Source organism: Streptopelia decaocto (genome assembly GCF_964273445.1).
Source record: "Streptopelia decaocto genome assembly, chromosome: 6".
NCBI classification, from domain to species: domain Eukaryota; kingdom Metazoa; phylum Chordata; class Aves; order Columbiformes; family Columbidae; genus Streptopelia; species Streptopelia decaocto.
Genome location: NC_138660.1, coordinates 10,443,281 through 10,468,862, shown reverse-complemented (window position 1 = coordinate 10,468,862; position 25,582 = coordinate 10,443,281). Strand labels below are relative to the sequence as shown.

The window sequence follows — 25,582 nt, the reverse complement described above, 5'->3', positions numbered from 1 at the left end:
GAGCTGAACTGAGGGCAGGGTGAGGCTGCTCTGGTACTGCCAGGGGCTTCAGTTCTTTAACCCGGGAGCCTGAGCAATTCCCTGGGCTTGAATGAGACAAATTAACTGCAGTAATCAGTATGATGCCAGTAGTTTTATTTTTCTCCAAGACACCGAATAAATATATCAAATTCTGTTGTTCATTACACTGGTACCTGCACATGTCACCTACTTCTCCAGCAGCTTTCTGACTGGAGGCTGTTGGAAGTATTTTGAAATTGGGAGGAATATGTACCTGATGCTTTGATTTTCAGACTTTGAGCCTTTAGGCTTAAATACCTGTTGTGTATTTCAACTTCCCAGATTGTCTTTGTTAATGAACAAAAGAACTTTTTAACAGGAAAGATTCTGTTAACTTCAAAACAAAATTTAAATCCTGCTCATTATTGCAAGAACTTAAAATACAGCAAATTAATAATTCTCAGTGATGTGTTCTCTAGAATGCTTATTGTCACTGATTTCCATTGTTGTGGTCATTCTCATTTTATTATGCTCGTTCACGGTGATGTATCCAAATGTATAAACTCCCCGTGCTTTTGAACCCCTGAAGTCCACGAGTTGGTCATTGTCGCTGGCACAACGCGGGACCTGCCCCTCGGCCACGTTCTGTTCGTTGGAGCGCGGAGGCCGCGTCCCCTCCGCGGTGCGCAGGGAGGGACGGCATTTGAGCACAGCGGGCTGCCACCGAGCCCCACCGGTGTGCAGGGCTATGGAGGGCCCAGCTCCTCTTCCCGGGGCCGAGGGCAGCGGCCCGAGACGAGCCCGGCTCCATTTCAGGAGCAGCCGCCGCTCCCCGCGCTCCTCTGCCCGCGCTGAAGATGGCGGCTGCCCCCCCCACCAACTTGGGCCCTCAGTAAAAATGGCGGACCCCCGCCCTCCCTCGCGGCGCGGCCGGGAGCGGGGTGAGGAGAGGCGGAAGCGGAAGTGATGTCCGCCCCCGTCCCGGCGGCGGCGGGCCAGGAGGAGGCGGCGGCGGGGAGGGCCGGTGCGGCGGGCACGGCCCCGCCAGCGGCGCGGCGGTTGCCGGGTAACGGCGGAACGGCCCGGGGCGCTGTGAGGGAGGGACTGGGGGCGCCCTGTCCGCTGGGTCCGCTCCTGCCCTGAGCGGCGGGGCAGGGCCTGCCGGGCGGAGCCGCGGGCCTGTCCGCGCTGGGCCGAGGGGACAGCGCTGACCTCCGGGCGGCGGGGAGGTTCTGAGCGACGTTTTCTGAGGGGAAAGTCTCGTATTTCGAGAACAACCCGCACCTAATCAGATTAGATCCGTCTCTGAGCTTCGTGAGCCGCTGTCGGTGTGTGTGGCAAGGGGAGGAGAGTTTGTCAGAGTAATGGAACCAGCGTAAACCAAACTTATTGATATTCGTCGTGGTTTGGGGCTTTGATTTTGAGTTTCGTTTTGATTTATTTTGTTTTGTTTTTAACATCTGGGTGAGAAGTGCATGACTTCCCCTGTAACTGGGTGTTTGGGATGCTTCGGTCACTTTTATGTAACTTTCCTTGCAGTTCCACAATGGCAGACACTGCTGTCTCTCCGCTGAAGCACTTTGTGCTGGCTAAGAAGACGATCACTGCCATCTTCGACCAGCTGCTGGACTATGTCACCGAAGGAGCCACGTTTGTGGAAGGTTAGTGTTCTTAAACACAAGGGCCTTGTCTGTTGCTTTCAGTATGTTTTACAGCAGCACAAGGTACAGCATGGCATCCATCAGTGTGCTGTTTGTGTAAACATATGCCTTCAGAAATAGTCACATTTTTCATTTGATGTTGATTTTTTTAGCTTAGGCTAGCTGGGATGCCTAGAATGGTTACATGTATGAAAATCTGATTGCATCACTCGGGCTGGTAGCCTGACCTCCTTTCCACCAGGGTGAAAGCTTAACCACTCCTGCATTTATAGTCCTGTTGCAGTTTCTTTGGCATAGAAGGACAAACAGGTTCTCCCATTGTTCAGTCGGAAAGTAGACCCACATGATGTAATGCAAAGAACTTCTGATTACACCATCAGAAATTTTAGCAATGTGTAGACGCGTGTGTTGCAGCTCAGAGTTGTTGCTCATTGCCCCAGTGAGCTGTGCAGGGACAGGAGAACCCAGCCTGGCTGGTGGATCCATGTGAGGTCCCAGTGTTCCCTTCTGGGGGAGGCAGGTGTCACAAGGACCGGGGTGCAGCAGTCTGTGGTCACAGGCGTGTTGAGGAGCATCATTCAAGTTCTGAATAGATTTTAAATCCAGCAGTTAGGCTGTTGATTTATCTGCAGTGATTTATGTCATGATTTCACAAGTGCTTGTGGTGGAGCTGTCAAATGACGAGGGCTAATATCAGTGTCTTTAGTGGGGTTTTGTTTGTTTTGTTTTTTTATTCCTGTATAATTACAACCTACACAAATCTTTGTTGGTGTGTGAAGTACTGATGATCTATATCTTGTATCCTAACACATCTACTCTATATGTGATTGTTTTTATGTTATTCTTTTTCTATGTGTAGCAACGTACAGGAATCCAGAGCTTGAACATGTAGCAACAGAAGATGAACTAGCAAAAATACAGACTTATAAAAAAAAGTTAGCAGTCATCGGTGAGGTGCTGTCACGGAGACACATGAAAGTGGCATTTTTTGGCAGGTAATGAACAGAATTACCAGAACTTAATTTGATTTTTTTTTTTTTTTTTGCTTGCAGGGCTTAGTGACTGTATTTCTAATTTAAATGCACTGGAATTAGTGCTTCATTGTAAAATTACTATTTGAAATATAATACCTTAATACCTATACCCATGTTCACCTTTATCTAATTGATGCTGAATATTTCTTTGACTTCATGACTGTAGATCAGTTATGTATGTATTGTTATATGTTTTTCATTGATAAACTCTGTAAAATTATTATTCTGTATAGATCCATTATTTGACTTACGAAAGTCTGAGTTTGTCATTGTCTTCTCCAGAACGGCTTTTCTTTTTTTAATGTGATGGTTTTGTTTGTTTAATATCTTTGTTTTACTGGGCTGTTACTCTTAAGAACTTTTGTGTTTGATCGCAAGGACCGAAAAACTAAACTTTGAGCTGTTTAGGTTTCCACATATAAGCAACTGAAGAAAAATAGGCGGTTCAAGACACTTGCCTTATTAGTTGTGTCATAAGTTTGGCAGATCTATGTGATTATTATCAGGGGTAATAGTAACAATGGACTGTATGACTGACAGATCAATCTGAATGAAGCTGAATTTCTGCTTTCCTGAATCACTAATTAGGAAAAGTTTTAGTTACAGTCTTTGGTGTTATTACTAGAGACCAAACCTTTCACATATTTAGGTAGCGTTTCCAAAGCTATGAGAGATTTAAATTCACTTCTGTTCTAAAAAAGAATGTCTTTTCAGTATTTGAAAATTTTAACTTGAGTCAGCTTAGGATCAACTCAGCTGTATCTTTTTATTTTTGCAGCAGGAATAAAAGGGAGTTAAATGTATTTCTTGCAGCTGAAATGTGTTACTACATAAGAAGTATTCTAAAGAGATGCTGTCAGGTGTTTAGACCAAAAGTACTGAGGGTTCATGTGTCAGTGATTGTAGGTGTTGTGGTTTGGATTTCAGTCTCATCTGAGTGGAAAAGTCTTAAGTTTTCAGTGAGAAATTTTGATTACATTGTAACACTTCCAGTAAATATCTGCATTCTAAACAGTGTGCCATTCTGTTGCTATAAAATATTGAGGGTGTGGAAAGATGATGAAAATCTGTGTTACTGCATGTGAACTCAGATATAAAATAGTGAAGTCCTCCTGAAGGACTATGGTTCCAGGGCTTTCAAGTGCTTTTATGTGTGTGGTTAATCTGCTGTCTGTTAGTTGGTGCGGCTTCAGGAAATTTCATTTTTCTGTGCTTAAATTTAAGCATGTGATTACATAGTTTTTCTGGAGTATGAGTCTTCATGTTTTAGTTCTAAAAATTCTATAATAGTATTGCTAAAAATGTGTACAACATTGGTCTTACCTTCACTTTGCTAAAAATAGTTCAGCTGTTTAAAGAAAACAATGAAAGGATCTGGGAAAAAGAAATGAGTTTTGTCTCAGCCTTGATTTTTCACAGAAGTTGAGAGTTGAGTCCATTTACCAAATGTGACGTGTCATAAAAGTTGCTTTTGCAAAGGGCAGAATTTCAGCACAGGAAAAGGCGACTTTAACTCTCCCTCTGACATTTTTAATATATTTGTAAAATGTTGTACAGTGAGCACTGAAATGTTTTTCCAGAAGAATTAGCTTTAAAATGAGTTATAGTCTATGTAACTTACTTCATAGGGTTGTGTAACAGTTAAACCTCACTTTTTTATGGGTGAAGGCTAGAGGGTTACAGTGTGAAGTAGGACATTACTGAGAACTTTAAGTTCTTGCAGAATCTTGAGTTGGTGAACAGTTCCTTTTAATTGACAGCATTTTGGTTAATTTAGGTTTTCTTGGTTGGATAGGCAGTATTGATACCAAGAAAGATTTTTTGAAATTGCTATTCAGATAAACTTTTCCTACACTCCCTATTCTGTTCTGGAAAGCTGTGCTGCCCTGGCTTGGAGCTCTGTCACCCAAAACAGCTTCCACTGTGTGGGTCTGATGCAATGAAATGGGGGCACGTTCGGGTTCAAACAAAGGTACGTGTAGTGCTGCTGTACTCGCCTCAGAGTGCTTTGATTTTCTTTTCCCCTAGAACAAGCAGCGGGAAGAGTTCGGTAATTAATGCAATGCTGTGGGATAAGGTGCTTCCTAGTGGGATTGGCCATACAACCAACTGCTTTCTCAGTGTGGAAGGGACAGATGGAGATAAAGCTTATCTTATGACAGAAGGATCGGATGAAAAGAAGAGTGTCAAGGTACAGTTCTTGGATGATCAATGCTACTTTTCACAGTAACCATTTCTGAAAAGATGTGTATTCTAACAACGATTTCAAGTCTAACAAAAGTATAAGGCTAACTTGTTCTGCATTTTTAAGTTCCTGATGCAGGAATGAATAACTAACAAATTGGCATGGTCTACTTCAGAGTCTTGGATATTTCAGAGAAACAACTGATACGTTGTAGCACAGTGTATGTTGAGTGATTTACTTTTATAGAACTGAGAGTAAGTTCTGCTACTTGTTTGGAACATGCCTCTTGTTTGGCCTTACATTGCTTAGGTTATTTAAGTGCTCACATTGATGTGTTAAACCTCTGGGGCAAATTCACAATGATGTTCAGTGTCACACACTCTAACCGTGTAGAGAATACCACTTTGTCACTCCAAAGAAAATCCCATCTAGGTTTCAATGCACAACTTGTTCTTTAGCTGCTGAGTCTAAGAGCTTTTTAAAAAATCGCAAATATTCACCATTAGGAATTATTAACTCTGTTATCCTGTTCCAGATAGGTCCTATCCACGTTTGTTGGAGAACCAAATTAAACTGATTTGCCGAGTTGTTTGTGGTGCATGTTAATGTTTGTCCTCTCTTTATAGACAGTCAATCAGCTTGCTCATGCACTTCACATGGATAAAGATTTGAAAGCTGGCTGTCTCGTCCATGTCTTTTGGCCCAAGTCAAAGTGTGCCCTGTTGAGAGATGATTTGGTTTTAGTGGACAGGTATGTTTTTTGCTTTAGTAAATGTTTACTGATTGATTATGGTTTGGTTGCAAAATTATCGAAAGGTGCTTTTTTTTGAGAGCACAGTTTGTTCTTTGTATATACTGCTGCCTGTCATCACCCCACTAATTTTGGCCTTGTAACAGTTGGAACAGACAAGTGTCTTGTGACTGAGCTGAATAAAGGACCAGCTTTTGGCTGAGGATACTGCTACCTTTAAAACAAATGGTTTGGAAGTGTGAGTAGGGTTGTTGCAGCAACAACCTTTTCTCCTTCTACTGTCTTTAAATGCTTCAAACTGATCACGTGAAGCATAAGCAATTTGGACTTCATTTTTAAAAGCTTCTGTTAAGAGTTGCAGTGCCTAATATCAAAGTAGTAGGTGACCTCAAAACATAATCATGACTGTTGTATGTGTGTGCCTGTGTTGGGCAAGCGTTTCCTACAGCTGGTGTATTTAAAGAATTCTGAAACCTGTTGCTTTGTCTGTGTCAAATGCTCGTATCCCTGGCCACTGCGGTATGACCTGGTAATATTTTTTCAATATGTTAGGTGATCTGTGAATCAATATAGATTGCATTTCATGGTAATTCACTCAAGTATGAGTGAATCTGTATGTATGATTTCTTCATAAGCAGCAAAATAACACCCGGAGTGTGTTGTGATAAATTGCAGTGCTTTTGGTTGAATCTCTAATCTTGCACCTTGGAAATCAGTGGGAGTTTGTCATTCTTTTCTTGAGTGCAAGCTCGGGTCCTGTGTTAGTGGCAGAGAACACCAGTCTGGCTGGCACAGGGAGCTGGTTGGTTTGAGACACTTCTGGATTTCTCAGCTTATGCAGTTGTGCTGTCTCCTTGGGGACATGTCTTAGCATAAGAATGCTGGAAGCCAAGAGGGAATCCTTGCATCCATACTATGTAAGGCGTGATTTGATCTGCACACTCTTGGTTGCTAAAGGTAAAGCATAAGGAGAGAAGTGAACCTGCAGAAACTGAGGTGTTGCAAACATGACCTGATGTTCTTTCGTATTCCACTTACTTTAAAAAAACCTTCATTTTTATTTCTTATTAAATCTATGCACAGCTTACATAGCATATCACTTCACAGTAGGTTTTTATTACTGGAAAAATATTTTATGAACAATCGTCATGTTTAAATAAAATTGAAAACTTGAGATACAGGGAGGTGGACCATTCTGTGAGACTGCCTGGATATCTGATTAACTGCCTGTCACTTCCCTTGGCTGTTATGCTTTGCATATTTATTCATTAGAAACTGCATTTTGGGATGAGTAGATGGTCCAATGAGTGAGTGACTGATAAATGTGAAATGGTAATTGGCTTTTGCTATGTTTGCAGTAAGCCTGAGGTAAGCGTCAGTCTAAAGCGATAAAGCTTTGTATCTTCTTACAAGGCCCTTAGGCAATTTCATTCTATTTTTATCAATTTTGAAAAATCAAATAGTCCTTTGCTGTGTAAATACGAGCTTGTATTTTTTATTCTCAACAGCCCTGGCACAGATGTCACTACAGAACTGGACAGCTGGATTGACAAATTCTGCTTAGATGCTGATGTGTTTGTCTTGGTTGCCAATTCTGAATCAACTCTCATGAATACGGTATGATGTGCAATGATTTTACGGTACTTCATTTAAATACTCAGCAGTTCCATAACTGAAATGGCTTCTCTTAGACCTTTTATGAAGCTGCCATGAATCATTGAACTTAGATCTTCTAAATAGAATTTGGCGCTGGGAGGCAAGAAATAATGTGTATCCCTCGCTAGGGAAGGGAGAACCAAGTTTCTTACTAGCTTTGCTTACTCTGACTTGAGCATCACGTTTGTCCTTTCTATCTCAGTTTCTTTTTTTGATCAATGGATAATGTAGTGCTTGTCTTGCTTTGCAATTTGTCAATATTTGTCAGTTGAAGACACTTGTATTATCAATGAATTATGGAGTATTTCATATCCAGAAGTTCAGTAACATACACAAAGCAGGTGAAGGAAGTTGAATTTGTGTCTTGCTCCTCATGTGTTCTTGTCTGAGAAGAGGGTGAATTCCTTTGATACACTTTGTACTGAGGACAAGTGCCACAGGTTGCCCTCATCGGACTGTGTTTCTTCTGAAGAAGTTGCTGTCAATAAGCACTCATGTTGCATGGTTCTGTGCAGTGTGGAGAGCTGAAGATATTTTAACACCTTTATTCTATAAAGCCTTGTTTCAAGAGAGAGAAGACTTCTGTATACTTTGCAGGCTAAATATTGTGTGACTTGTAGAAGGAGAGCATGTAAGGTGGCCAAGGGAGCTCTTGTGAGACTCAAAATACAAGACCAGAGATTTGCTTTAATTTTGTAGTGATCTCCAGTTTTGATTAAACTAAGTATTGTGACTTCAGACAATATCAATATAAGGTTTCGAAGTTATTGGAAGTGTAACTGCCAGAATGTAGTGTAACGCTATTGAGAAATCTCTAGAAGACTTTTATTAAGCCTACTGTAGACAAATGAAATGCTCTGATTGCTCTGAGCATAGTTGTGGTGTGCAGAGTCTGAACTTTCTAATTATTGAGGCGATTTTAATACAGTAAGGAACTGAATGTGCAGAGACAGTATTTCCTTGCATTCTAGCAAATTAGAATAGTTTGGTAGAAATCTGGGAACATAAAATTAGTTTTAAAATGTGACCTTCTGTCTTCTGAGCCAAATCCACAAATACTCAAGTACAAAAGAGATGTGATTTAAAAGGAAAAGAAAGAAGATTCTGACAACATCCAAGGCAAAGAGATGATGTCGCACAACTATGGCTTTATCTTCTCCATTATCTTGTGTGAAGGACACTTTTTGTCTTTTAGTGTGGAGGGGGTCTAGAAATTGTTTTCATTATGTGCATATGATAGGTTGTTTTATTTTTCAATTAAAAAAGGGAAGACAAATATTGGATTCCAGTGAACATCTTGTTACTGTATAAAACCATGGAAACATTAGGGACCTGTGTGCCGGATTTCAGTTTGGTGTAATGAAGTAACAGAGGAAAGGCCAAATTTGATCTGGTTGTCTCATTGGATCTGGATGAACGAACCATTAAAAACAATCTGACTGAGATAGTAAATATGCAGGAAAAAGGAATAGGCTGTATGTCTGCTGGAAGATTCTGTTAATTTTGTATTTGTCTGATCCTTAACACCCAGTCACAGAAGTGCTGCTCTGCTTTTTAATGTGATTTTTGGCCAATCTTTGCTCCTTGTTTCGCATGGCTGAAAGCTGCTATATAGAAAGAGGCTAGTCTTGCAGTTTGTTCAAAGCATTAAAGTCTTGCTGAGCTTTTTTGGTTGCCATGCCTGTCCGTAAATCCTTGTAATTACTAGAATCTGGAAGTAACGAGTGTCTGGGGTGTGTATGGGGGGGAAAGGAGGTTGATCTTAGCCATGATTGAGGCTGTGGCTCATTAAAGAGCCCTCTTATTTTCTCCTTTGAAATTTTTTCAGCCTTGTAGACACAAACGAAGTTGCTTTTAACAATTATGTAACTGCTCTAAAGCATTTGTATTTTGCTTTGCATTGTGGCAAATTTCTCTCTTCATCTATACAAGTTTGTCCTTCAGGTAAAGCATGTGATAACCATGTTCTCATCTGCCTTAAGTGTTACTTTTGCGTCTTACCATGACAGGTTTGAGAATACTTGGCAGCTACTACACAACCACAGATTTTTTTTTTTTTTGCATAAACGTGGGTTTTTTCTACTATTCCCTTATAAATTCTTTTCAGACAAGGTCCTTATTTCTGCAACAGTGATCTCGTTTATACGTACTTACTCCCCGGCTGGTGGAGACTAATGTATCTCCAGTGTTATGTCCAGAATACATGGTGGTGTCCTGCCACAGATTCAAAAAGCCGATGGCAGCAGAGAGATCTCTTCTGTTTGAGCTGTGCTGATGGGATATTCCCTCCATCACGACTTACCCATTATGACTATGAAAACGGCAGGTGCTAGGTGCAGGCAAGGGACACAAATATGTTTTCAGGTACCTGTATGTCTTATTTTTAAAATTAAAACATTCAGCAGTGACTTTTTTCCTGTGGTTCAAGCCATGCATCCTCATGCAGGAAATGTAACTGTCTGCAGTTCAAGCTGACGTTGCCCATTTGAAGAATACAGTTAGAGCAGGGGTCTCAAACTCATTTTCACCAGGGCCGCATCAGCCTTGCAATTGCCTTCAGCGGGCCGAATGTAATTTTAGGACTGTATAAATGTATGAGTTTGATACCCCTGAGTCAGAGGATGTTTTTCTGGAGAACATGAGCATCTTGGTAGTTCAAATACAGAAGACTTTGTAGTTTTAGCCAAGCATCTTATTTAAAAAACGAAACTAACAGATACAGTTGTGGTTTATGTGTTAATTTTTTTGTCTCTCTTCCCCAACAATATGTTGAATGTCACACAACTGCAAGCAAATTTAACAGAGGGCCAGGAGTATCAAAGGAGATGAAGTTTTGTGATAATAAGAGTGAAAGTAGTAAAAGAAAGACATGATAGATCTATAGAAAAACTGACTTTCTTTTCCAGGTTTTGCTAAATTATTTGTTCTGGAAGTTGTCTTGATTTGTATTTGTACCTATTTTTAGCGGTATCTTTTAGCATTGGCGTCAATGTTAAGACATTTGATGACTTTTGAACTATCTTAAGCCTTTGTGTTGGATATCTGTGGGTTTTAATGCTAATGAATCCTTTCTAATAGGAAACTTTTAAAAAAACTTCGGAATTTGTTACATAAGAATGTGTGACTCTGCTTTGGATTTCTAGGGAGTTTTCTGTTTGTGCTTTAATTCTCAGGAGAAGCATTTTTTCCATAAAGTGAATGAACGACTGTCCAAGCCGAACATCTTCATCTTGAATAATAGATGGGATGCTTCCGCATCAGAACCAGAATATATGGAAGATGTGAGTGACTTCATGGCTCTTATTTTCGTTGATTTTAATATCTACATATATTTATAAAGAATCCATATGCATAAAAGCATGCTAAATTGCCTAGGTAATATGGTTGTTAATACGTAAACACCAGCTTTGTCTTATTAATAAAAGGATAAGTTATTTGGTCAGAAAATGGAAATCAGTTATTTCTTGTTCAGAGCAAAAAGCAATCTGCAGTTCAAACTACAATATATGCAGGCAGGTAATACAATAGGAGGCTTCTTTAGAACCTTTTTCCTTCACAGTTAAGCTTGTTTTAAATGTTCTTTTGTTCCTGTAAGGGTAATGCAGCCCAAGGGCACACATTACACACTTTTACCTGCACAGAGCAGCTGGTGAAGTGCAGTACTGGATGGTAACAGATTGGGGTGCTCTGCAGGTCTGCCCAATAGCAACCAAGTGACACCTCCTTCTCTGTAAAAGGGGAATGAAGTGGTTACCCCAGTAACTGACTGAGATATCCAACTGACATAAATACCGACAGTCACAGAAGAAAGTATCATTACTCCCAGGGCTGTTTAGATGGGTAAAAGCAGCTGCTGCAAGCATCAATAGGGTGAGAAGGCAGCTGCCATCTAAGGGGTTGTTCAGTATCTGTTTCTGACTCTGACATTCTGATTTGATGATGACTCAATTTTTGCTTTTTTCTCATGAGCTTTTTACCTTTTCCTTAGGTACGCAGGCAGCACATGGAGCGCTGTCTGACATTTCTAGTTGATGAGCTCAAAGTTATTGATGCTGTAGAAGCGAGGAATCGCATCTTTTTTGTTTCAGCAAAAGAAGTTCTGAGTGCCAGGAGACAGAAGGTCCAAGGAATGCCGGAGGGTGGTGTGTAGGAACTCTTGCTTTTCCTCAAATACAGAAAAATATCATAAAACCTGATAAACAATAGTATTTAATATACAGTCACTGTTGTGAGGTGTTGCTCTCTCCCTTATGATCCGTTATGTTTCACAGGTGGAGCCCTTGCTGAAGGATTTCAAACAAGATTCCAAGAATTTCAACATTTTGAGCAGATATTTGAGGTATTTATGATGGGCTTTGTAGACTGCCTGTTTTTCAATGTAAAGGTAGCTTAGCTTAATTTTACTGAATGTAACTCATGTTAACAAGTGGAGTGTAAGGTATTCAAACCATGTGACAGCATTGCCTTGTCCATGGGCTCTGTTCATCTGTTCTCACCTTGAACAGCAGGTAGTTTTTAGGAATAAGTATTGTTCAGTGTGGAAAGGGACCAAAACTGGACTCATAGCTTGTGTTTTGAGATCTCAATACCAATACGAAAAGAGATGGTGCTCTTAGAAAGGAGTGTATCACTTACAACCATGAGATGCGAAATATTTGCTGTGTACTAAGCCTTATTTCTCTCTGAAGTTATAGTATTGTAATGAATCATTGTAATTCAGGACATAAATAGTAAGAAAATCTGTTTCACCAATGTAAATCTAAATATTGACTTGCAATTTTAAAGCCAGAGTTTTGAAATTATCACCATTATCCACCTCTTAGCTCTGATACCCCTGAACACTAACACTATTTTTGTATCCCTGTTGCTGTACAGAATCCATCCTTCACCCTCTGTTTCCCTGTATTCGTAGCTGGACTTCACAGTTTGTTCAGAAGTAGGACTGGCTAGGGGCTTGAGTAGGTTTTTTGTGATAGGTTCTATTTGTCTTGATGAATTTGATAACTCTAATTAAAGCCATTCTTGGATATCTTAAGGAGGCATTTTGGATATGCCTTGATGGTTTTGGTTTATATCACACAACATGGGCCTGAACAATGCTCAGGACGGCTCTCACATGCCTGAACAAGTAATTCCTTGCTCAGTATATTTAAAAAAAAATCAAACTGCTTCTGAGAAGTATTTCTTTTCTCATTACAAGCAAGCCCATTTGACTTTAGCAAAACCAAGTAACGGAATTATGTGTGTATATCAAAAAGGTGTTAAAACAACAGCTTGATTCTGTCTTGCATAAGCAAGAAAATGTCAGACTAAAGTTTAAATTTAATCCTTATCCATATTCTTACGATAGATGACTGAGTTGTCAAAGTGACTGGTTCAGGATACCAGCAGGGCCTGAGTCCATGAGGCATGAAATTTCTTGCTTTTGTCTCTCCTTGTAGCCAAACGTGAATTTTTGTTTGTAACTTTTGTCCTTAGAGCTTTAGTAGGAAACTTTCAACCCATAGGAAGAAAGTGGAAATTGAGCTTCTAAATCAATTGTTGTTCTTTAACTTATTTTATCATGTACTGTATCAAAAGCTTTTTTGACAAAATCTTTTATAATTATAGTTAAACACTCAGCACTTTGGATATTTTAAGATGAAGATGGATGGATGACTTGTTAAATCATGTGATGCTGTGAGCGCTCAGCACATCTGTAAATCAGATGTCACAGTCTCAAGTTGGCCACCAAAATGAGAAGCATCCATCACGTGGTCACAGACATGACACGTTTCTTTGGCAGAAGCAGGAACAAAAACCAGTTCTGTGACAGCACTGAATGGCATTAAAACATCTTCTTTCTTCTTTCACATTTTCCGTTTGGTTTGCTGCAAACCTTCTGACTCCCACAGTGAGCGTGGATTCTGTGATGTTTTCCCCTGCTTGGCCATGTTTCATCCTGAAATCATAATGAATGGCTTGGAATAGGAGTGTGATCACATCACTTAAAGAGCATGACAACACGTGCTAAATTAAGATTGCCAAAGTAACTTATATTTTGAGTGTCTGTGTTGCAGCACATTCAGGTCTTGTGGGCAATTTCTTAAGCTATAATGGCATTTTATTTGCTTTTAAAGCAAGGCTGATACCTAAATGGTTCACCAGATCTGAAATCTTCAGACCGAATACTCCAATGACTGTCACTTGAGCTGATAAAGCGACTGATGACATGAGTTTGCTGGTGTCAGTTATGTTTACAACACTAGGCTATACCAGCTCATGTATTAATGAAGAATATCATACATCAGGTAGAATTTTCTGTGTTCAGTCTGGGAATGAAATCCTACTTGATTCTGTGCTCTATGCACTGCCAGACCCAGTTTGGGTGCTGCACAGCCCTGAATACAAGTCCTGAGACTCTTGGACTATGCTCCAGTCTGTGAAAGCGAAGGGACAAGAGCACAGATGCTTCTGTCTGCCCTTGTCAGACACTGACCCCTTCTCTGCCTCTGTCTGTCTGTCCTGCCTTCAGCTCCTTGTCCCTGTTCAGGTGCCCTGCTCAGAGTTTCCAAACGTCTCCTGCACTTTTTCACCCAGTTCACATCTCTCAGCTACCTCATCACCTCATTTATAAACCCATCCACTCAATCCATGTTCCCACTGGATGTATCTGCTGGTTTTGCTCCTCCTGGATTCTCTCACCCTGTTTTTCTCTTCACTAAAATTGGACGGCTGCTTCTTTTCCCCGAGGGCTCAGGGAAGGAACCGTTACTTCTCCAATATATCCACATTCCTGATTTTAGTATCAGTTCCCGGATGGAACATCCTGTTCATCCCAGGACTGAAAGGAGCTCAGTATAGCAAGAGTATAAAAATAATATAGAAACAACCCGTCAGTGCTAGTTTGTTGTGATATGGGAAAAAGATGGAACATTTTTAAAAGGTTTGTAACTACATTTCTGTAAACATTTGCATGAGGGCAAAAGACTTTCCAAAAAATTATATAGCATGTTCTTCTGCAAAGCACAGGGTAGTTAAAGTTACTAAAAGAAAAACTGGTTTAGGTGTTGCTAGAAACACTTGTAAGCAGTGATGAAATTCAGATTTGAGAGATTCATGTTGTATTTTTAAAAAGTGCTGTTACTATGTGTATCAGCTGTATTACAACAAAGAAAGATATGCAGCCTGAAAGGGCTGGATTAATGGATCAATTCTGAACTTTTATGTTGTGGAATAACAGAAAATAGTATGTGTATTTTTTTTTGCGAAATCTTAATATGAGATACGTAGAAATGCCTTATGGAAACAGTGAAGCACATGCACAGTGCCCTGTGTGCAGTCATCTTTAGGGGATATTCTGCATAAAACCAGACCCCGCTGTGCCTGCTGTCATGTTTCCCAAGTTTCTTCAGAAAACTGGCAACAGCAATAGTGTGGGGAGGAGGGAGCCAGGGCGGAACAGTCATTCGGCTGTAAGTTGGAGTGAATAACACAGCCTGAATTAGTGCGGTACTGCGAGCCCTTCCCTGCCGCGGCGGGCAGGCAGCGAGCTGAGCGCTTACTGACTGGCTTGCTGTACTGGAAGTGGGCTGGAAGGTAACTGGTTTTGGTTATGCTGTTGAAACGTGCCTTTTCTCCTTGTTTTGATAAATACTTATTTACAGACTAACAGCAAAGCTGCTGCCGTCCCCCTTTCCCAGTCGTTTAACTAACCTTTGTGTTTTTCCTAGTGCTCTAACTCGGATTTTCTGATTGTGTTGTGACTGTCATCCTTTTATCTACTGCACACTAATGCTGGGAAGTCTCTTTCTTCTGTGTCCAGTCTAGCTCTTACAATGTGCTGATATTAATGAAACTCTGGCCTTTCATTGCTGATTTCTAGATCTGCTTCATCGAGGAACAGGGAACATTTTATTCATTTAGTTTATTTTGTTTTGATCTATTGTTTTTAGATAGCTGAAATGTGTTATTACAGCATATGCTCAGGTCATAGGCAAGTCTAAAAGCAACCTCAGCTTGTTTGTGCTGTGAAAGGTGCATCCAGAGGTGCAAGACAGTTTAAAAACCTCACAGATTTGGTAGAAGGAAACTCGCTGCTTGTTTTCTTCCCCTCAAACACAGAAGATGGTGCTACTTTGTGGTGACTTAGCGCATGTTGAGCACCAGCAACATTTAATTGGCTACAAAACTCTCGCTTGAAAAAAAGGTCAAAGACTTAATTTATGGCTTATCACAGTTGATTTGCTTTTGCCCACATTGAACATTTATGTATCTTTTCAGTCAGTGTCCCGTAGTTTCTGAATCGCTGTACAATATTCAAGATTGCAGATTGAATAGAAATTTTATCTTTAGAGCATTCTCTACTCATTTAACACCTGTAATCTGCAACTAAGCTAATATGTTAAGGACTACTTAACTTTTTTTTTTTATCCTGTGAGAGAATCTTTATTTCTTATTCCTAATTATGTATTTTGTTCCTCAAGGCTCAGTGTTGACATGAGCATGTCAGATTTTATTGACAGAACTGCTTCTTGAAACTAAGAATATTTATTGCAAGAAAGAAAACTCAAGCTAGGCAATATTGCCAGCAGTCATGTTAGACATTTATAATTTTGAAGATATAGTTTGGAAAATATTCTGAGGAGCTAGATTTATCTTATGTATTTGTCTGAGTTTTGTTTTTTCTTTATTAATTTATTTTAAAATAATTAAAACCTATGCACATTACTGTGAATCAACATGAAGGTACAGATTTGCTGCTATAGACTCATTTTGAGATTTCAGTTCTGTTGTCTTTTAATTTCTATATGCTTTCTCCCTTTTTATTTCCCGTTGGTTTAAGTTCATGGTAAAATTAGCAGCATGTGCTTTCTGAGAGTGAAATTCCTGACTGTGTTGGCATGGAATTGCAGTAATGTGTTGTGGCTTGGGCCCCTCGCAGGAGTGTATCTCGCAGTCAGCCGTGAAAACCAAGTTTGAACAGCACACTATCAGAGCTAAACAGATAATAGATACTGTGAAAAACATTATGGACGCCATAAACATAGCAGCAGCGGAGAAAAGGTAGGTTGCTTGGAAAGCTGGTTGGCTTCGGTTCATGCAGATCCTCTGAGGAGCCGTTTCTATGCTGGTGATATCTTGGGCCATTATGGACTTTTCTTGCTTGATAAGAAATAGGGAATTTTTCTGGTGTGTCAGTCTTACTGCTGCTCACTTGCACCACTCAGTCTTCACACAGAATCACAGAATGTTAGGGATTGGAAGGGACCCTGAAAGATCATCTAGTCTTGTCCTTGGTCTGTGACTTTGGCGTGGGGATCGTGGTTGATTTTGTTACTCTTCATTACTGATTTACAGTTCCTAAGGCAGTCTCTGGGTTTTCAATTTTTTTTTCAAAACTGTTTGAAATGTTAAGTTTTTCTGGCCGTATCCAACATTCCAGAAGTGTTTGGGCCTGCCTGACATAAGTGGGTTTCTTTTCTTAACTGAAAAAATAAATAAGAGGATGAACATCAATTTGCAATGGCTTAGAATATTTACTGTAAGGGCTGAGAAGAGCCCCTACTAACAGAGGCTCGGCCTCTTGCCCTTTTCAAATTGTATCCTTAAATATCTTTATTTTCTCTTTGCGCTTGTAGTCCTTTTAGTGCTAATCATAGCAGCTCTGGCTGATAGTTTCACATGTTCTTTGAGGTTTACATTTGTATGGTTTTTTCCCCTCACTTTTGTTGCTACCTCTTATCTCTCTCATACACGATGAACTTGCTGTTGTGTTTAATCCTTTCTGTCCATCTTCTTCTGTTAAAAGTGTGTCTTTATGTTTCAGCAGACTCCACTATGCCTGTCAAACACACTTCCTGAATGCGTGTTTACATACTAACTTGTCTCACGTTGTCAGATCCTATGAAAACACGCTGTGAAATGTTTGAAAATATTCTGATTTTCTACTTTTTTCTGTCAGTCGACCTGTCAAATCCCGTGTAGTGGCCCCTCTTAATATGAGTTGCCATTTGATGTTTCTGCTGGCCCTTTAAGATATAACTCCTCTAGAATTTAAGCAATTTTTACTTAAATGATAGATCAGGGACTTCTGAAGAGAGTTGTTTGTGCCTTTGCTTTGCCAAGTGGTCAGACCCTGTTGCTGTTAAGGAATAGTTGAGTGGTGCTGGTGAGCAGCAGTAGGACAGTCTGATCAGATTTATCCACTATTAAATTTTGAAATCAGGATAGACTGCTCCCACTTTTTTCCATTGTAATTATGGTAACAATTCCAGCTCCAAATGCTGTTTTCCTAAATACATCAAAACCAAGGAATTTGGGTTATATTCGCTCAGTGCAGCCTTTAAACGTGCCTGTAAATGGAATATCTCTGTAGCGGTCACTCTGAAGCGGTGCTTCTGCTTCCTTCAGCCAGTGCCACTTTGGATTCTTTTTGGCCGCTCAGTGAACCCTCAGCCAGGTGGTCCCTGCCTGGTCGTGGGGCTTGTTGTGTTCCAGAAGAATTCCTGCTGGTGATGGTGATTCCTTTCTGCTCTGCTAGGGTCCATTCCATGGAAGAGCGAGAAGATCAGAAGGACAGATTGGACTTTGTTCGAAATCAACTCAACGTTTTGACAGAAGATACCAAGGAAAAAATCAAACGTGTTACTGAGGAAGTAGAAAGTAAAGTAAGTAATGGTGATGTGAAAAATCTTCCAGGTTCCACTGTTGACTGTTCTGTGAGGCGGCTCATTTAGGTGCCCACCCACTATATGAAGTATGTTTGAAAAGTCTAGTACATCCCTTTTCCAATATTAAACCAAACCAACCAAAAAAATCCACCTCAAAACAGCAATCCTTCCTGACTGTCAGGTCATTGAATCAGTTATTGTAACAGTTAATGCAGTGATCTGTTTTCACTCTGACTGGAAAAGGCAGGAGAAACGTTTTATGTTATTTACCATGTTCTTCCAGGTCTCCTCTGCCATGACTGATGAGATTTGCCGACTTTCTGTTTTAGTTGATGAATTTTATTCAGATTTTCACCCTTCTCCTCAAGTATTGAAGCTCTATAAGACAGTAAGTTCTCTGGTATCGATTGAAGCCAGGCTCTTTGTCTTTCCCTTAATTTCTACTTCTGTATTTTCATAATTTGCGTAGCATTTTATGTGACACTTTGTTAAAGCATTGCAGGATTTTTGCTTTCTGACATGCACGTATCTCTGTTTATCTAAAACTGGAAAAGGTTGAAAATATTTTCCACTTTGTTTTTGAAACAAAATTACTTTTGGTTTTAACTGTCGTTTTACTAGAGTGGTTACCAGAACTTTAATTTGCTGACATCCTGCTTTGCAGTCTTCACTTCCAGTGAATAAAGACCTTACATAAACAATTTTCACTACTCCTAAAATGAAATAGATCCAGAAACAGAATGAGCTTGCAAATACCTAACACTTTAAAAAAAAAAAATTAAAGAAAAAAGGCAGTTTTTATTAAACTTCTAGAAATTCCTGCTCAGACTTAGTATTTTAAAGGAACTTAGGCCTATAAGGTTCATCTTTGGCCTCTCACGCTCAGATGTTCCTGCTGCTGAGTGAGCTGCCGTAACTCGCGCCGGTTGGAGCCGCGTTGCTCGCCCAGCGGCGCTGGGTTTTCGGGGTAGTCGGTGCTGCCTCCGCTTTGCAAAATGCCTGGAACAAACCTCCCTGTGGGCCCAGGGCTCGGCTTGTCTTTGTGCAGAGCAGTGACATTGGCTCCTACCAAATGACGACAGCAAAGGCTTTGCAGGGCACGATGGTAGTGGTACACTCAGTAGTGTCACAGTTTATTGAAAATACAGACTTCTTATCCCTTTTAGTGATTTCAGTCCTGGAGGGATCTCTCCTGTGTCACTTCAGTTAGGTTTTCAATCACAGTGTGCAATTTAAAAGTATGGTAGTTCCATGGTAACACACTTTTCTTCCCACTGTAAATACCAATGCTTAGTGTTTAACATAGCTCTGCGCTGTATAATGCAATTGATTAGCTACATACAAATTGATGAGCATATATTCTTTATAAAACTTCAGGAACTGAACAAACATATAGAAAACGGTTTGGGAAAGAACCTGGCTGATCGTTGTTCCAGTGAAGTCAACCAGGCGATGCATCAGTCCCAGCAGGAGATGATCGGTAAGATGGGGGAGGAGGAATGCTCAGACTTTTGGTTAAAGGGAGACAATTGAAGAAAACTTGCTTTTGAAAGAATTTTCTTTCTGATGGTGATTTAATGTTAACACTTCAAAATGATAAAGGAAAAGCCATCCTAGATCAAGACTGAGTGTGCATTCAGCTCAGTAGCCCATCTCTGATACTGATGTGTGGGGAGAAGAATAACGAAGCAGGTTAAATACAGAGATCCGTCCCCAGTTCAGGGACCCCTGAGCCAAGATACTGTGTCTGGATTCATGGCTTAAGCAGGTAGTAATGGACCTGTCCTCTGGGAACTCGTCTAATCCATTTGTAAACCCATTTAAACCTTTGGCTTCCACAACAGATACATGAAATACATGGTCAGATAATATTTCTGAAGTATAATCCTCTCCCTACATCCCTCCAGATTCTGAGCACAAAAGAGGACAGTTTCACAAAGTATTTCTGCACTTTTTTAATAAGTAGTAACTCAATTGCATATCCATCTCTCTCTCTTGATCTGTTTCTGGTAATAAAGGATTCAGAGCAAGATCGCAAATCCTTCTGTTGTCTTACACAATAATGTTGCCTTTTCTGTATGGTGCCACAGAACTGCTGGATAAACCAACTTTTTCTTAGCCCATAATTATCTTTTCACCATTGGTAGAGGCCTTTCAGTTAATTTGATCAATTTTTGAAGCAGTGCTTTATCGGTTGATTTTGCATTATTATTTTATCAGAGCAATAAATCGCCCGCTCTATTAAGATCAATACTTCTGAAATGCCCATCAGTTTTACAAATAAATACATAAATAAAATAATTGGTCAGTTTAGATCTTGTAGTTCACAAAGCTGCTCAGCAGTGCAAGGATGCCACTTGTGAATATGCTGTAAAGCATTTAATGTTAACTCATTTTCACTAATCTGTTTTATTTCTAGAAAATCTGAAGCCGTTGTTGCCTTCTGGTGTTCAGAATCAGCTCCACTTGCTAATTCCATGCAGGAGGTTTGACCTCAGCTACGATCTAAACTGTCATAGTCTGTGTGCGGATTTTCAAGAGGATATCATGTTCCACTTTTCCTTGGGATGGTCTTCGCTTGTCAACCGCTTCTTGGGTCCTAAACAAGCTCAGAGAGTGCTATTGGGACTAGCAGATCCAAACTTACAAGTGAGTGCCTCAGAGACTGGGCTGACATTTGAAGTGCCTTGTTTTACCTTGATGAGAATATACTGATTTTTACTGGATTTGCCTCTACTTTTTACATGCTTGCTGTTCCTTTCCCCCAGTTCCTTTGTGTGAAACGTTTTTAGTGAGAGTTGTCTTTATTGGATTATATTCAGGGTTAGAATGGAACAAAAAGCGTTTCCTCAAATTTGTGTAGCTGTTATCTGACTTTTGTTTTCTTTTGGATTGAAGCCTTTGGATAAGTTTTTAATTGATAACTTTTGGGTCCTTACAACAGAGCCAGTCCTATGCAGAACCCGTATTCTAACCCAGTCCCCTGTTGGGCAAAGAGCTCTCACAACTTCCACTGCTTATCAGGAGCGTTGTTGAGGTTTCTGTGCCAAAGAGTTTCCTTCAAGTAAATCAGACCCTGAATATATGAAAATAAAATAAGACCAGTCTGCTGTGTAGTTCCTTAATGTTTTTTACTTAGGCTGCCATATTCCACTGTCGTAGATCCCTCGTCCTTTAGCTACCACCCCGTCTGCCGCCAGCCTTCCTGCCGCAACGCCAGACAGCGTGTCGCACGACGAGTTCATGGTTCCTTTGGTTATGAGTTTAGCTTCGCTGACGTCGCGGACCTCTATGAGCATCATCGTTGTTGGCGGAGTGGCAAGTAGTATTAGCAACATTCCCTCTACTAGAAGTGATGGCAAAGACTAGGCTGGTGTTTCCGGTTTGGGGTGCAACATGAAGTGTGTGATGGACTTCGTAACACCGGGCCAGAAGGGCATGTGTAGTACATTGGATACCTGCAATCAGTTTGTAGAGAGAAAATTGGTCTAATTATTCTGAGCATAGTTGGACATATTCTCTATGTCGTATGTCTCTGTTCAGTTTCTGAATTAGAGGATGATTTGATGGTGCCTCATTTGGTTTGGATTTAGTGGGAGCTTTGCTTCCTCCTTCACTAAAAAGCAGTGAGGCTTCTGCACCCTGCGGATTCTCTGTGCTATGGGGCACCAGCTCATTTGATAACAGCTGTATTTCTCTGCTGAATAGTATGGAAATAATACATTTTCTTAAACTAATCTGGTGAAAGGGCTATGAAGATGATTAAAAAAATGGGTGGAATTAGATTTTATTCTGTGGGCAACTTACTTAAGCTAATGAAGAATCTTCTTTTTCAGATTTGGAGAACAATAGGCTGGAAGCTCATCTCTCTTTCCTTAAGTATGTACGGGTTGTTGTATCTGTATGAGAGACTGACTTGGACCACTAAAGCAAAAGAGAGAGCCTTCAAACAGCAGTTTGTCAACTACGCTACTGAAAAGCTGCAGATGATCGTCAGTCTGACCAGCGCTAATTGCAGCCATCAGGTGCAACAGTGAGTATCACACCGCTGTTTCCCAGTGGTGTCCTGGGCCTGGGGACTGGCTGTACCTGGTGTGGGAAGGCAGCTGTGGTGTCCTGCGGCGTTTATTATGAGGAACTTTTAAAAGAATTTGAAATAACTTCCTAAAAAGATCCATACAGACATCCCCGTGTATGTGTGAGAGTTAGTTGTTAGATGTAGAACTTGCCCAGCACCTTGCTCTGAGGACGTGGGAGCCGGCTCGGTTCTAGCAGAGACTGAGTTCTGCTTTTAGATGAGCGTTGGACCAGCACCAAGTCCGTCTAATTGTGAGTGTCTGTTGTGCCTCAGGGGTTGGTTCGGGTCAGTTCTGGGAACTTCAGAGCCTTTATGAACTGTTCATTTCTGTCTCTTCCCAAATACATTTCTACCTGTCTCTGCGATATAATGTCTGGGTGATTGTCTCCCTCAGCCTCTCCTGCTGAAACAGTTTGTTTTGATGAAATTATTTATTTCAGACAATTAGGCCTGCTAAATGAGACCTCTACCCGCCAGGGTGCAGACCACCTCTCCAGCGTAGCCCAGGGGATTCTTTACTAATACAAAGTTCAGCTTCAGCAGAGGAAAGAGAATCATCCCCGTGTCCAGCAGCCGTGTGTCTCTGTGAGGACATGGAAGAGCTGGACGCAAACCAGTGCTCCAGGAGGTGAAGTAGGGAGGAGAAGAGGTGTCTCCTCTCCTGTGGGAGAGCCTGGTTGCCGGCCCGGGGTGGTAACTGGGTGCTTTTGTCCTTTGTGTAAGAAAGAGACTTGGAGCTCAGGTTGGGAGCAAGTCCAGGGCCACCCTGCAAAGGGCTCCCGTCCCGCTGAGCGGGGCCCTCTGCTGCTCCAGCATGCGTTGGTGCCAGAGTCCCCATCTCAGACTTGTCCCTGGTGATGCTCAATGAAAAATTGCCAGACATGATGTTGGCATAGACTGAGGTGCATTTTGTATGCTTAAGGTTTCTTTTTTTAATTAAAAAAAATACATAATTCTCCTGCTTTCTGCTGTTTTGTAGTCCCTTAGCAGCTGGAGAGTTTGATTGCTGCGTTCTACTATACACTGCAATGCTATGTGATTTATTTATTCTATCTTCTTAATTTAATTTACTTTTTCTCATAGCACAGACTTCTGTAAATCATGGTTACAAACTTGTTTTCCATTTAGGGAAATGGCCACTACCTTTGCTCGGCTCTGTCAGCAGGTGGATATTACCCAGAAAAACCTGGAAAACGAAATCGCTAGGCTTTCCAAAGAAATCGATCAGCTGGAGAACATACAGAGCAACTCCAGGCAGCTGAGGTGAGTCGGGGGGGACTGGCCATGGACAAATTCAGGGAGGCTGGTGCTCGCTGTTGCTTTCCAGTGGAAATGGGGCAGGCGCGGGGGCAGACGGGTGTGCCGCAGTACGTTTCCTTTACTTGTAACTGGACAGCTCTGGTTAAGTTAAATGAATGCATGCTTCGACCTAGGTGAATCAGCAAAGCTCCAAAAATACTCTTTTTTTAGACTGTCTTTAGCTTTGTCTCTGTTTATGGTATGGGAGAGGTGGCTTTCTCAAGAATAATAATCTTGTGCAGGTAAATGAGGGTGGCACCTTCCCAAAGAACACGAGAGCAGCTGTATGCTGCTCAGTCATTCACCGCAATATTGTTTTGCTCTTCATTCCAGTAGTTGGTCTCTACAGAAGAGAAACATCCAGCAATTGGTGGTTTAGGGACTTAGCAGCAGCCTCGGCCCTGGTTCCGTGTGCTTTCCCGTGGCTGTGCGCTGCATCTTGGCCTCGGGTGTCCCCGACCGCAGTCGCGTGGACGTCTGTCCCCACAGCACAGGGCGACATGGGAGTGCAGAACCTCTCCCGGGTTAAACACCAAAAGGCCAGAAGCAGGGAGGTCCCGGGCAAAGGTTTGGGAGGTGGCTGGAGCCTTCTGCTGCCCGCTCGGCTCCTGCACTCCCAACACCCGCGGCTCTGACCACAGCTCGTGTTCAGGTTTTCTTAGTGCTGTTGGTTTCAGGAATGGAGGAATAGAAATTAAACAGGTGTGTTGATTCTACCTGTGATGTTACTGCATTGAAGTAAATCTGTTGCTTGTCTTTGTTTTACAGAAATAAAGCCATTCACCTTGAGAATGAACTAGATCGCTTTACAAAACATTTTCTTCAAAAGGGTAAATAAAGTATAATTGTTAACTTTCCCAGTGATCCTTTGTAGGACAAAGTAGAAATTTTACAAATGACACTTCTCTGTGGAGTCACATGAAATGATTTATATGCTAAATGTTACTTTGATTACACTTTTTAATTATTGTAAAACTTGGTTGGGACTTGGATGGTGAACTAAGAGCTGTGGTACTCTGTTACATTTGTTTTGCAGATTTTGAGTTAAAAATGATCTTTAAACAACACTAAATTTTTTGGGGCACTTGACAATAAAAACCCAAATCCTTACTGGTTTTCACTGGTGTTCAGCAGGGGCAGGAGCTCATGCAGGGAGAGCGAGCTTCGCCCAGTTACTACTGTCTGCTGCTTTCGGTTGCTTGGAATTAGCCAGGGAGGGAGGACTTTGCTGCTTTGTGTGCATGTTTTTGAGTAATGAAGGGAAGTACAAACTCTTGTTTTGAAAGCAAGTGAAATTGTTTTGGGCAGCAGTTCCTCAAATGGAAGTGAAAGAGGGTGGCAAACAGCAGAGCCCTCACTGGAGAAATGCTGTAGGCTCTGGTTTCCCCCCGGCTGCCGCATTTAGCCAAGATGGCACCGATTGTGTCAAAATAAACCTATTTCAACAAGCTTGTCAGGCTTCTCACAGCTGAAGTGGTGAAATGGTCATTTGCCCATGAGAGCACTGTTTGCTGGGCAGGGGGTCCGACGCCAGTTCTGCGGGTCGGGGGGGCGCAGGGGCCGGGCTGGACGGGGAGAGCCGGGGTTTGACAGGTGACCCTGAGCGGTCCCTCGGTTCTGCTGTCGGCCGGGTCTGTTGCAGCTGAGACCCGAGGCAGGTGCTTGGGGTTCACCTTCACTCACCTCCAGCAACGCAAATGCCTCTTTTTAAGAAAAATACGTAAGTTTTTGCTGTTGCCATCTGCAGTCATTCAACACCTACTTTTTTCTAACTAGACTTTTAAAATATAACTTATTTTAAAAGAGAAAGCCTTCTCAGGATATTTCTATATTTTTATGGAAGTGTTAACATGACTAAATGAAATACTCAACTTTAAGATGTGGGGATTTGCTATTTTCCGGTAAACAAGGGCTATCTTTAAAGGAAATAGATGTCAATATGTATGCTGGAGGCAGTTAGTGATTTGAAGATGCAGAGCCTGTTTCACCACGACGTGTTTGGTGTTTGTGTCTGCCTGTGCTAGCACACTGCGGCTCTCTTGGAACTTTCCGTAGCAGATGCATGAGGGGCCAGGAGGGTTTTTGAGGGAAACTGTGAAATACAAAATGAGTATCAGCCCACCCTTGTATGTGAGATGACAGATGTGTATTAATGCTCTTTTTCTGGAGCATTTTTATGGACATTGTATAACGATAAAACTTTAAATGCATGTGTTCTACAGTTATTTATTAAAAAAATATACTACTCCTTTGCTCTAGTAAGTCA

At 41.2% G+C, this 25,582-nt stretch overlaps 1 protein-coding gene across 1 annotated transcript; it reads left to right on the top strand.

The window, feature by feature from the left end:
• Positions 1-969: 969 nt before the first annotated feature.
• Positions 970-25,567, top strand: MFN1 (mitofusin 1). Its single transcript, XM_082056026.1, has 18 exons — positions 970-1,066; positions 1,540-1,661; positions 2,521-2,656; positions 4,724-4,886; positions 5,507-5,631; positions 7,140-7,248; positions 10,461-10,568; positions 11,276-11,429; positions 11,559-11,626; positions 16,211-16,332; positions 17,810-17,936; positions 18,223-18,327; positions 19,317-19,419; positions 20,359-20,588; positions 21,102-21,257; positions 21,776-21,972; positions 23,146-23,280; positions 24,085-25,567. Exons 2-18 carry the CDS (start codon positions 1,547-1,549, stop codon positions 24,152-24,154), a joined length of 2,223 nt encoding a protein of 740 aa, XP_081912152.1. The 5' UTR covers positions 970-1,066; positions 1,540-1,546; the 3' UTR covers positions 24,155-25,567.
• The last annotated feature ends 15 nt before the right edge of the window (positions 25,568-25,582 follow it).

Bases quoted from the DNA above. Each gene is read 5' to 3' on its own strand.
- MFN1 (XM_082056026.1), top strand. From the start codon at position 1,547: ATGGCAGACACTGCTGTCTCTCCGCTGAAGCACTTTGTGCTGGCTAAG. The intron at 21,258-21,775 runs GCAAGTAGTATT...CTTCTTTTTCAG, and splicing joins TCATCGTTGTTGGCGGAGTG to ATTTGGAGAACAATAGGCTG. The intron at 21,973-23,145 runs GTGAGTATCACA...TTTTCCATTTAG, and splicing joins TGCAGCCATCAGGTGCAACA to GGAAATGGCCACTACCTTTG.